The 13,589-nt window shown below is 40.4% G+C and overlaps 1 protein-coding gene across 3 annotated transcripts in view; it reads left to right on the forward strand.

The window, feature by feature from the left end:
- Positions 1-13,589, forward strand: part of mynn (myoneurin) — a 183,237-nt gene that overhangs the window by 152,898 nt on the left and 16,750 nt on the right. For 2 of the 3 annotated variants that reach the window (XM_041205764.1, XM_041205774.1), the window contains one exon: positions 11,753-11,839. The exons of the other annotated variant lie outside the window; for it this stretch is intronic. In XM_041205764.1, the coding sequence (XP_041061698.1) occupies positions 11,753-11,839 (87 nt within the window). The remainder of the gene's footprint in view (positions 1-11,752; positions 11,840-13,589) is intronic. 3 annotated transcript variants of the gene reach the window in all.

Genomic DNA, 13,589 nt, shown 5'->3' on the forward strand with positions numbered 1-13,589 from the left:
CAGTAAAAGAAAACTTATGACAGTCACAAAGACTTTGTGCTGCAGAAAGCCTAAAGGATCATAGAAAGTACAAGGGTGAAGTAAAAATGGAAATTAGGAAAGCAAAGAGAGAATACAAAAAATATTGGCAGGTAAAATCAAAGAAAACCCAAAGGAGTTTTACCAGTACATTAAGAGCAAGAGAATAAGGAAAGGGTTGGGCCTATCAGGGATATACATGCTAACTTGTGGGTTGATGCAGAAGATGTGAGCAGGGTTCTCAATGAGTACTTTGTCTCTGTTTTCACTAAGGAGAGGGATGGTGCAGACATTCTAGTTAAAGAGGAGGAGTATGAAATATTAGATACAATAAGCATAGTGAAAGGGGAAGTACTGGAGGGAAGGTGGATCCTTGGTGGTTGAGGTTGAAATGCTCAACTCATTTAAAAGGTACCTGAAGTGCTGTGACCTGCAAGACTACGGACCAAGGTCTGGAAAGTAGGATTAAAAATGAGTGGCTAGTTTCTCTTTTTTTGGCTGGTGCAGACATGATGGGCTGAATGGTCTCTTTCTGCTCTGTAACCTTTCTATGGTCCTATGAAAGATAGAGCTGAAAATGAAATAGATATCACAATATTGGTTAAAGAAACAATTACAGTTGTGAGGAGGGATGATATCCTAGAAGGAGCATCAAATGAGGCCATATAGGTTGAACTGAAGAACAAAAAAAGGGCAATTACTCTGCTGGGAGTAATTATAAACCTCCAAACAGTCAGCGGGAGATAGAAGAGTAAATGTGTATGTAAATTGTAGAGAAATATAGAAACAACAGATTAAGTTAGAAGCTCCTGGAAGACTACAGGGAAAATAAAGACCCCAGTATGGCAGCAGAATTCCTTGAGTCCCTTGATGAAGGACATCTGATTAGATGGCAGGAAATGGTGGTGAAGATTGACTTCATGTACTTGAGCTAAAAGGCAAGCAAACTCCTCTGCTGCCTGGGAACAGCCGAGTAAAAGCCACACCAGCAGCCCAGAATCAACATCGATGCCATTGATCACAAGTCCTAATAAATTGAAAGATACCAGCCAGCAGGGAAGATAAGCAGATGGTAAAAGCAACCCTGATGCAGTCTCTCAAGACTGCCCCAAGCCCTTGCACACAAGAGGGAAGTGGACAGCGCCCTGAGATGGCTACCAGGCCAGGCAAAGCAGCAGGACTCATGGGATTTACCCACAATTCCTAAAGAACATCGGATTACAGGGAAGGAAGTGGCTAGTAAAGCTAATTACCAACACCCACAGCACAGGTACTATTTGAACCACCTGGCACCAATCCAAGACAGTGCCCGTTGCCAAAAGAGAGAAGCCACTCGATTCCATCTCTGCTTTCAATAATGTAATAATGTATAATATTCTGGAATGCCTCCTGCTAAACAGACTGAGTCCCACTCTGGAAGCAGCAGCATCCCCACCCCACCCCCCCCCCCCCCCCGCCCCAACAGGCAGGTCACAGTTTCTTCAAGCAGGTCTTGACATTGACCACGCACATTGAGGCCAACTTTTAGAAGGTTTGAAAGGGACTGTTTTGCTTGGGGAAGAGAAGGCTGAGAGGAGATTTGATGGAGGTATTCAAATCATGAGGGGTCTGGACACAGTAGATGGAGAGAAACTGTGCCAACTCATGAAAGGATAGAGAATGAGAGGGCACAAATTTAAAGTAATTGACAAAAGAAGCAAAAGCAACATAATGAGAAGCTTTTTCACAGGGTGAGTGGTTAAGGTCTGGAATGCATTGTCTGAGAGTGTGGTGGAGGCAGATTCAATCAAAGCATTCAAAAGGGAATTACATTTTTACCTGAAAAGGAAGAATGTGCAGGATTATAGGAAGAAGGTGGGGGAATGGCACAAAGTGAATTGCTCATTCGGAGAGCCGGTGTAGAGACAATGGGCCGAATGGTGGCCTCCTGTGCTGTAACCGGTCTGTGATTCTGAAAAGACAGGAATCGCGTTTTATTGCCTTACCCTGTGCCTATGACAGTGTGGTCCACAGGCATGCTGCTGAAACTCTGCTGTTAGGAAAAACCTGCAACTATTCAACTCCATGATCAACAGGCAACAGTTCATTGTGCACCTTGCAGATCAAATCAGCCAGCCATGCGTAACCAATGATGGCGTCGAACAGGGATCAGTCCTCGCACCAGTTCTCTCCAACATAGACACCAGTGACTTCCCTCCCACAAAGTCACGGCTCTTTGCAGTTAGAAATAAAGGTGTATGACCTGATGGCCATTACAGAGACATGGTTGCAAGGTGACCAAGGCTAGGACCTGCCCTGAATAATGAAAGGGATTTGAAAATGTTGAAAAGACAGGAAGCTAGGAAAACCTGATGGGATGGTCTATTAATTAAGGATGTCATTGGTGCAGTAGTGAAAGATGACCGTGGCTAGGAAGAACAAGGTGTCGAATCAGTAAGGGCAGAGATAAGAAATAGGAAAGGTAAGAGGTCACTTGTAGGAGTAGTTTATAGCACCCTAATAGTTACACTGTAGGACAAAGCATACAGGAAGAAATAAATGTGGCATGTAAAAAGAAAATGTACCGCGATAATCGTGGGTGACTTTAATGTACATGTAGATTGGGCGAATCAGATTGGCAGAGGTAGCCTGGAAAATAAATTCAGAGTGTATTCAGGACAATTTCTTAAAAGTAAGCTCTAGCGCAAACCAGGGAGCAGGTTATTCTAGACCTAGTAATGTTCAATGAGACAAAATTAATCAATAACCTCACAGCAAAGGAGCCTCTAGGTGACAATGATCATAACACGAGGGAACTTGGTGTACAGTTTGAAATTGAGAATTGTGGGTCTAAGACTAGTGTTTTAAACCTAAATAAATGTAATTGTAAGGGTATGAAGGCAGAGCTAGCTAAAGTGAACTGGGAAACAAAGTTGAAAGGTAGAACAGTGGAAATGCAGTGGCAGACTTTTAAGTAGATATTTAATAACTCAGCAAAGATTTATCCCAGTGAAAAAGTAAGACTCTTTGAGTGACTGAATATGAAAGTTGATAATATCAAATTGAAAGAAAACACCACACAAATCTGCAGAGATTAGTGGTAGATCAGAAGATTGGATGGAGTTTAAGAATCAGCAAAGAATGACTAAAAAAAAAAGGAGAAATTAGAGTATGAGAGAAGGCTAGCTGGAAGTATAAACAACAGACAGTAAGAGTTTCTGCGAGTATTTAAAGAGGAAAAGAGTAACAAAAGGAAGTGTTGGTCCTTTAGAGAGTGATCCTGGGGAATTAATCATGGAAAATAGGAAAATGGCGGAGGTAGTGAAGATATTTTGTCTCTGTATCCACTGTAGGAGAAAACTTATGGTACTTGAAAATCAAGAGGTGAAAGTGGGGGAGGAACTTAAGACAATCACTATCATCAGGGAAAAGGTACTGGGCAAACTATTAGACCAAAAGGCTGATAAGCCTCCAGGACCTGATGCTTTGAATCCAAGGGTCTTAGAAGAAGTGGTTGCAGAGATAATAGATGCATTGGTTATAAGGTTATAATCTTCCAAAATTCATTGGATTCTGGAAGGATCCTAACAGATTGAAAAATAGCAAATGTAACATTTTTATTCAAGAAAGGAGGGAGACAGAAAGCTGTAGGCTGGTTAGCCCAACACCTGTCATAGGGAAATTGCTAGAATCCATTATTAAGGAGATTATAGTAGGGTTCTTAGAAAATCATAATCGGATCAGGCGGAGCCAACATGGTTTGTGAAAGGGAAATCATGTAGAAGTAATTTATTTGAGTTCTTTGAGGAAGTAATGAACATGGTCAGTAAAGGGGAATCTGTAGATCTGGTATACTTGGATTCCTAAAAGGCATTTGATAAGGTGCCACATCAGAGGCTACTATACAAAATAAGAGCTCATGGTGTAAGGGGTAACATATTAGCATAGATAAAAGATTAAAAGCAAAATACTGCGGATGCCGGAAATCTGAAACAAAACCAAAAATTGCTGGAAAAACTCAGCAGGTCTGACAGCATCTGTGGAGAGGAAGACAGGGTTAACGTTTCAAGTCCATATGACCCCTCATCAGAACAAAAGATTGATTCATTAACAGGAAATAGAGAGTAGGATAAATGGGCTTTTTTGGGTTGGGATCAGTGCTGGGGTCTTAACTGTTTATAAGGTAGCTAAATTTTCCAATGACACCAAAATAAGTAGGAAAGTAAGATGTCAAGAGGAGGTAAAGTGTATGCAAAGGGATATAGATAGGTTAAGTGAGTGGGCAAAACTTTGGCAGATGGTGTATAATGAGGGTAAATGTGACCTTGTCCACTTTGGCAGGTAAAATAGAAAAGCAGTACCATATTTAAATGGAGAGCGATTGCAGAACTCGATACAAAAGGACCTAGGTGTCCTGGTAGATGAATCACAAGAAGTTAGTCTGCAGATACAAGAAACGATTAGGAAGGCAAATAGATTGTTAGCAGTAGAGAGGGCTTTAAACTAAATAGTGAGGGCAAGGGATCCAGTGAGGGAAGATGTGATAAATTCAAGAGAGGGGACAAGGCATGAGAGCAAGGTAACAATAAGGGAAATGGATAATCGGCATGTGGTAGGAAGGGATAGAGCATACAAATTTAGGAATGTGCCAGCAGATAAGGCTGGAGGTTGTGAAAAGAACACAAAAGACAGAATTAGAGCAACTACCTGAATGCACACAGCATTAACAGCAAGGTAGATGAATTGATGGCATAAATAGAAGTAAACAGGTATGATCTAATTGCCATTTCAGAAACATGGTTGCAGGGTGACCAAGGCTGGGCACTGAATATTCAAGGGTATTCGACATTTTGAAAGGATGGAACTTTACAGTAAGTTTGAAAGTGATGTGGTTCAATCTGAAACTAGGGTTATAAATCTAAACAAAGGAAAACCATACAGGTATGAAAACCAAATTGGCTGTGATAGATTGGGAAACTGCATCAAAAGGTATGATGGTAGACAGGCAATGACAAGCATTTAAATAATTAATACATTGTCTACAGCATATTTACATTCCTCTGAGGCACAAAAACCCAGCAGGAAAGGTGATTCAACCACGAGAAACAAAGGAAGTTAAAGATTGTATTAGATCGAAGGAAGAGGCTTATAAAGTTGCCAAAAAAGTAGCAAGCCTGAGGATTGGGACCATCTTAGAATTCAGCAAAGGAGGTCCAAGAAACTGATAAAGGGAAAATAGAATATGAGAGTAAACTAACATGAAACATATAAAAGCTTCTTTCAGCATGTAAAAAGGAAAAGGTTAGACAAATATTGGCCTATTACACGCAGCAACTGGAAATTTAAATGAGGAATAAGGAAATGGTGGAGAAATTATATAAAAACTTTGTGTCTGTCTTCACAGAGGAAAATACAAACACCTCCCAGAAATACTGGAGAACCAAGAGACTAGTGAGATTGAGGATCTGAAAGAAATTAATATTAGTAAAAAAGTAGTGCTGGAGAAATTAATGGGACTGAAAGCTGATAAATCCCCTGGACCTGATGACCTACATCCCAGAATGTTGGAAGGGGTGGCTGTAGAGATAGTGGATGCATTGGTGGTTAACCTTCAAAATTCTATAGATTCTGGAACAGTTCCTGCAGATTGCAAGATAGCAATTGTAACCCCGTTATTTAAGAAAGGAGGGAGAGAGGAAACAGGCAACAACAGACCTGTTAGCCTGACATCAGTAGAATGGTAAATGTTAGAATCTACGATGTAATAACTGGGCACTTAGGAAATAATGGTGAGATTGGGCAGCCATGTACAACAACCCTGTTGGAGTTTTTTGAGGATGTAACTAGCAGAATAGATAAGAGGTAACCAGTGGATGTGGTATATTTGAATTTTTAAAAGACTTCGATAAGATCCCACACAGGAGATTAGTAAACACAATTAGAGCTCATGGGATTGGGGGTAATATAATGACATGGATTGAGAATTGGTTAACAGACAGAAAACAGAGAGCAGGATTCAGTGGATCTTTTGCAGGTTGGCAGGCTGTTACCAGTGGGATACCACAAGGATCAGTGCTTGGGCCACAGGTGTTCGCAATCTATATAAATGATTTGGATGCGTGGACTAAATGTAATATTTCCAAGTTTGCTGATGACACAAAACTAGGTGGAATTATGAGTTGTGAGGAGGATACAAAGAGGCTTCAAGGGGATTTGGATAGGCAAAGTGAGTGGGCAAGAACATAGTAGATGGAATATAATGTGGGAAAATGTGAGGTTATCCACTTTGGCAGGAGGAACAGATGTGCAGAGTATATCTTAAGTGGGGAGAGAGTGGGAAGTGCTGATGTCCAAAGGGAACAGGGTGTCCTTGTTCATAAGTCACTGAAAACTAACATACAGTTGCAGGAAGAAATTAGGAAGACAAATGGTATGTTGGCCTTTATTGCAAGAGGATTTGGCGCCGGAGAAAAGATGTCTTGCTGCAGATGTATCGAGCCTCAGCGAGACTGCACTTGAAGTCGTGTGTACAGTTTTGGTCTCCTTACCTAAGGAAGGATATATTTTTCATAGAAGGAGTGCAACAAAGATTTATCAGCCTGATTCCAGGGATGGCGGGATTGCCCTATGAAGAGAGGTTGAGGAAAGAGCCTATATTCTCTAGAGTCCAGAAGAATGAGAAGTGATCTCAGTGAAGCACACATTCTTACAAAGAATGATTCTTTCCTTGGGTGGGAGGGTCTAGAACCAAAGGGTATAGCTTCAAAATAAGCGTTAGGCTATTTAGTACTGAGATGAGGAGGAATTTCTTCACTCAGAGGGTGAATCTTTGGAATTCTCTACCCCAGAGGCTGTGGAAGCTCAATCATTGTTCAAGACAAAGATTTCTAGATATTAAAAATATCAAGGGATATGGGAATAGTGCAGGAAAATGGTGTTGAGGTACAACATCAGCCATGATCTAATTGATTGACAGACCAAGGTCAAGGGGTGGAATGGCCTACACCTGCTCCTATTTCCTATGTTCCTATTGCAAGGGGAATCGATTATAAAAGTAGGGGAGTTTTGCCACAGTTGTACATAACCTTGGTGAAACCACATCTGGAACACTGAGTACAGTTTTGGTCTCCTTATTTCCTGATGGTCCAATTAGGATAGAGTACCAGCTACTGAATGTACACCATATCAACTGCATTATCCTGATCTATGCTCTCTGTTACCTCATTAGCTAACTAACTTGATTTTTTTGAGCACAATTTAACCCTAACAAATTAGGTGTTGGCCTTCCTTAATTAATCCACATTTGCCCAAGTGCCAATGAACTTTGTCCCGAATTATTTTTCTAAAAACTTCACCACCACTGAGGTTAAACTGACTAGCCTGTACTTACTGGGCATATCCTTACACTTGCTCAAAAAAAGCAGTGCGTAATGTTTGCAATTCTCCAGTCATTTGACATCACTCCTATATCTGAGTATTTCTACTCTTTCTTCCCTCAGTGTCCTTAAATGCATCTCAGGAGAGACTGAGTAATTACAGGCTAATCAGCCTCACCTCAGTGGTAGGTACATTATTGGAAAATGTTTTGAGGGACAATGGAAATCATTTTAATCAAAGGCAGTTAGCGTGATTTTTTAAAGGAAGGGTTGTGTCTATCTGACTAGTTTGAATTGTTTGAGCAGGTATTTACGAACATATGAATTAGGAGCAGGAGTAGGCCATTCTGCCCCTCGAGTCTGCTCTGCCATTCAATAAGATCATGGCTGATCTAATTTTAACCTCAACTTCACATTCCTGCCTACCCTAGATAACCTTTCACCCTCTTGCTTATCAAGAATCTACCTACTTCTGCCTTAAAGATATTCAAAGACTCTGCCTCAACCACCTTTTGAGGAAGAGAATTCCAAAGTCTCAGCTCTCTGAGAGAAAAAGTTTTTCCTCATCTCTCTCTTCAGTGGATGACCCCTTATTTTTAAACAGTGGCCCCTAGTTCTAGTTTCTCACACAAGAAGAAATATCCTCCCCACATCCACCCTGTCAAGTTCCCTCAGGATCTTATGTGTTCCAATCAAGTTGCCTCTTACTCTCCTAAACTCCAGTGGATACAAGCCTAACCTGTCCAACCTTTCCTCATAAAAAAAACCCACCCATTACTGGTATTAGTCTAGTAAACCTTCTCTGAACTGCTTCCAATGCATTTACATCTTTCTTTAAATAAGGTGACCAATACTGCACACAGTATTCCAGATGCGGTCTCATCAATGCCCTGTATAACTGAAGCATAACCTCCTTACTCCTGTATTCAAATCCCCTGCAATAAATGATAACATTCCATTAGCTTTGCTAATTTCTTGCTGTACCTGCATACTAACCTTATGATTCATGCACTAGGACACCCAGATCCCTCTGAATCTCAAAGCTCTGCAATCTCTCACCATTTACATAATATGCTTCCTTTTTATTTGTCCTGCCAAAATGGATAACCTTACATTTTCCCACATTATACTCCATTTGCCAGATCTTTGCCTAATCACCCAACCTAACTATATCCTTTTGTAGCCTCCTTATGTCCTCCTACCTACTTTTGTGCCATCAGCAAATTTAGCAACCATACCATTGTTCCCTTCATCCATGTCATTTATATAAATTGTAAAGAGCTGAGGCTCCAGCACATGATCCCTGTGTCACACCTCTCGTTACACCTGCCAACCAGAAAATGACCGATTTATGCCTACTCTGTTTCCTATCAACTAGCCAATATTCTATCCATGCCAGTATGTTACCTCCTACACCATGAACTTTTATTTTCCACAATAACCTTTGATGAGGCACCTTATCAAATATCTTCTGAAAATCTAAGTACAGCACATTCACCGGTTCCCTTTTAACCATAGCATTTCAAAGAGTTCCAATAAATTGGTTAAACATGATTTCCCTTTCACAAACCATGTTGACTCTGCCTAATTGCCTTGAATTTATCTAAGTGTCCTGCTATAACAGCTATAATAATAGCTTCTAACATTTTCCCTGTGACGTGAAGCTAACGGGTCTATAGTTTCCTGCTTTTTGTCTCATTTCCTTTTTGAATAAAGGAATTACATTAGCTATTTTACAATCCAATGGAACCTTCCCCAAATCTAGTGAATTTTGGAAAATTAAAACCAACACATCAACTATCTCACTAGCCACTTCATTTAAGACCCTAGGATGAAGTCTATCACAACTCAGGGACTTGTCAACCTTGTCAACCGGGTATTTGCCAGGCTGACTAAATCCCAAAGGGAAACTTGGCCATGCTATCACAACAATTTTGCAATTTGTATTTATTATGAGAAAGTTTTGCACTGAAGTCAGAAGTAATAAGTCCACTACCATCTTTAGAGATTTTAAAGATTAAATTAAAACATTTATTAACAAAAGAAAACTTAAATACACAAGATTTCCATTACACAGTTACATTTAGTTTTATGACAGTTTCCGCAAGATTTGTAATTAATTAGACCCCCAATTACAAACCCCTTTCAGGCAACAGTCCAAAATAGATTATTAATCTATAAAACATCCAGCAAGATTACCACAAGTACCCACTGTTGCTATAAGGGAGGTATACCACAGCTTTTCTCTCCTTCTCACTCGACAGTGAAACTCCAAAGGCTTTTAACAAAACCTTGGTTACTGTAACAGCAAACCTCTCCAGGGTGGCTAGAGGCTTTTCCCACAAATCTGTTTCTCACAGTGCACCTTTCAAGATCTCACACTGCCACACCCATGTAGCTTTCCATCCTTCTTTAAATATATTTCCTCCTCTTTGACCTGTAAATTACATAGCTTCAACCTCTCTATGGAAGTTACTTTTCCCAGAATATAAACATCTTTTATGTTGTCATTATGGCCAGCACTTTTGGGAAAAATAAATGTAATAACTTTGCCTTATTTACCTTGCCAGTTAGAAACATCTTATCATGTCCCTTTGAAAAGCCAACAACTTCTCTTGTCTGAAAATGCAAATTCCACTTTACCTAGCCCGTCCATTCACATTTCAAATACCTGTTTTTTACACTTAACCCCTTCGATGATTCAAACCTTGCAGTTTACTTAAATTATTCACACATACAGAAACATACACACACATAAACAGAAGCCTGCTTTGATGTATCTTACAGTAATATCAGGAAAAATATGGTAGCTCCTTTACAATCTGCAGTTCCAACACGTTAAATACCACTTACCCTGGTGATTGTAATTTTCTCAAGTTCCTCCTTCCCTTCCAGTTCCTGTTTTACAACCATTTCTGGAATGTTACTTGTACTCTCTAGAGTGAAAACCGATGCATAATACCTGTTCAATTCATCTGCCACCTCCTTATTTTCCATTGTTAATTTCCCAGACTCACTTTCTATAGGACCAACACTCACTTTGTTAACTCCTTTCCTTTTTAAACATTTATAGAAACTCTCACGATCTGTCTTTATATTTCTAGCTAGCTTTCTGTCATTCTCTCCATTATTCCCTCCTTATTAACCTTGCAGTTATTTTTTGCTGTTTTCTATGTTTTGTCCAATCTTCTGACCTACCACCCATCTTTGTGCAATTATATACTTTATCTTAAGTTTGATACCATCTTTAGCTGTTTTAGTTAATCACAGATAGTGGGTTTTCCCCTTAGAATTTTCCTTTCTCGTTGGGTTGGAATGAGTCTATTCTCTGTATTCTGAAATATCCCCTTAGATATCTCTATTGACCTATCTGTTACTCTTATTTGCCAGTTCATTTTCACTAGCTCTGCTTTCATGCCTTCATAATTGCCCTTATTTAAGTCTAAAATACTAGTCTTAGACCCAGTGTTCTCTCCCTCAAACTGAATGTAAAATTCAATCATATTATGATCACTGCAACCTAGGGGCACCTTCACTGTGAGGACATTAATTAGTCTATCTCGTTGCACAATACCAGATCTAATATAGCCTGCTCCCTGTTTGGCTCCAGAATGTGCTGATCTAAGAAATTATCCTGAAAACAACCTATGAATTCGTCACCTTTGCCCATCTGATTATTCCTGTCTATATGTAGATTAAAATCCCCCATGATAATCGCTGTACCTTTCTGACAAGCTCCTAATGTTTCTTAAGCAAAATACTGCGGATGCTGGAAATCTGAAATAAAAACAGAAAATGCTGGAAAAACTCAGTAGGTCTGACAGCATCTGTGGAGAGAGAAACAGGGTTAACGTTTCGAGTCCATATGACTTCTTCAGCTCTTCTCCATCCTGCTTATACAGTATAAATTCCATCACATTTCTACTTCTCTTTAGCTCTGAACAAGAGTCCTATGGACTCGAAACGTTAACTCTGTTTCTCTCTCAACAGGTGCTACCACACCTGAGTTTTTCCAGCATTTTCTATTAGAACTAGGAGGTCACTCTTAAAAATGTGGGGTTGCCTGTTTAAGACCGAGATGAGGAGATATTTTTGCTCTGAGGGCCGTGAGTCTTTGGAACTCTCTTCCTTAAAAGATGGTGGATTCAGGGTCTTTGAATATTTTTAAGTCAGGGCTAGATAGATTCTTGATAAACAAGGGGGTGAAAGGTTATTGGGGGTAGGTGGGAATATGGGGTTGAGGTTACAATCAGATCAGCCATGATCTCATTGAATGGCGGAGCAGGCTCGAGGGGCCGAGTGGACTACTCCTGCTCCTAATTTGTATGTTCATACGATTGGAACCATTTGCACAAATATTCACACAGTATTTTTTTCAGGTGAAAAACCTTTTGTCTGTGAATTGTGTGGGAACTCGTACTCTGATGTGAAGAATTTAAAGAAACATAACAGTAAAGCTCATGGTGGTGAGTATCTTTATAAAATCAAGGAATTTGCAGCACAGAAATGGACCATTCAGCTTGTCATGTCCCAGGTTTTTCCAAGTAGCCCTGCGAATTCATCTTCAAGTATGAGCCCAATTACCATTTGAAACTCCCTATGGAATCTAATATACCACCCTTTCAGGGAGTATGTTCCAGACCTTAACAACCCTCTATGAGAAATTGGTCTTTTACCAATTATTTTAAAACTATAACCTCTGGTTACCGACTTGCTCTATCCAAGTTTCGGAGTTTGAGCGGCAGCTGGAGTCACTGAGGTGCTTCTGCGAAGTTAAGAGCTTTGTAGATATCACGCTTATTTATCTGGTTACCATGTAGCTTAAGAGCACACAGGAGTCCCCTGAGTGCATTTCACTCTCCAACTAGTATTTAGTTCTAAATACCAATGAGTAATGGTTCATCTGGGGAGTACAGCTAGAGCCAAGCCCAAGGCACCGTCAGTGGCTCAGCTGCACAGGAGACCATGAAGAAGAGTTGAAGAATGATGAGATTCGATAGTTAGGGAAACAGACAGGCATTTTGGTGGCCGCAAACATGAATCCAGCATGATATGTTGCCTCCTTGTTGCCAGGATCAAGGATGTCACTGACGGGCTGCAGAGCATCCTGAAGGGGCAAGGGTGAACACATTGTGGTTGTGGTTCACATTGGTATCAGCAACTTAGGTAGAAAGAGAGATGTGGTCCTGCAGTCAGAATTTAGGGAGCTAGATAGGAAATTAGCATGCAGAACCTCAAAAATACTCATCTCTGGATTACTCCCAATACCAAGTGCAAGTGAGTATAGAAATAGAGGATACAGCAGATGAATGCCTGTCTGGAAAGATGGTGCAGGAGGGAGGACTTTATATTCTTGGAACACTGGGATCAGTTATGGGGGAGATGGGATCTGTACAGAGTGAGCAGGTTGCATTTCAACAGAGCGAGGACCAATTTCTTTGCAGGGCAATTTGCTAGTGCTATTGGGAAGAGTTTAAAGTAATTTGGGAGGGTCGTGGGAACCAGGAGATAGTATCAGAGAGGAACACCAAGGTGCACACAACATTAGGAGAGGCAAATAGTACAACAGTAGAAAATAAGATATTAGTTGGATTCAGCGTAAAGTCTAAATTAGGATTTCAGTGTATGTATGTGCGTGTACAGAGTGTAGCCAATAAGATTGGTGAGTTGCAGACACAGTTAATCACGTGGAAATATGATGTTGCGGCAGTAACAGAGACCTGACTCAAAGAAAGGCAGGATTCAATGTTAAATATTCCCGGAGAAAAGGTATTCAGGAAAGATAGGAAAAGAAGAAAAAGGGGAGAGGTGCCAGTATTGGTTAAGGAGAGCATTGCAGTGCTGGAGAAAGAGGATGCCCCAGAGGGGTCATGGACAGAATCAATTTGGCCAGAGCCAAGGAACAAAGGTGCAATTACATTGCTCAGAGTAGTCTATAGACCACCAAATAGTGGGAAACATGTAAAGGAACAAATTTGCGAGGAAATTATAGAGAAATGCAAGCATTATCATTTTAATGGATGACTTTAATTATTTGAACGTAGACTGGGATAGTAGCGGTGTAAATGACAGAGAGGAGCAAGATTTCCTACAGCAATGTGTTCCAGTCCAAGAAAGGAGGCATTGCTGGACCTGTTTCTTGGGAATGAAATGTGCCAAGTGGAACAAAGGTCAGGAGGAGACCGTTTAGGGTACAGTGATCATCGTACCATAGCT

The sequence above is a fragment of the Carcharodon carcharias genome, chromosome 2 (assembly GCF_017639515.1).
Source record: "Carcharodon carcharias isolate sCarCar2 chromosome 2, sCarCar2.pri, whole genome shotgun sequence".
Classification (NCBI taxonomy): domain Eukaryota; kingdom Metazoa; phylum Chordata; class Chondrichthyes; order Lamniformes; family Lamnidae; genus Carcharodon; species Carcharodon carcharias.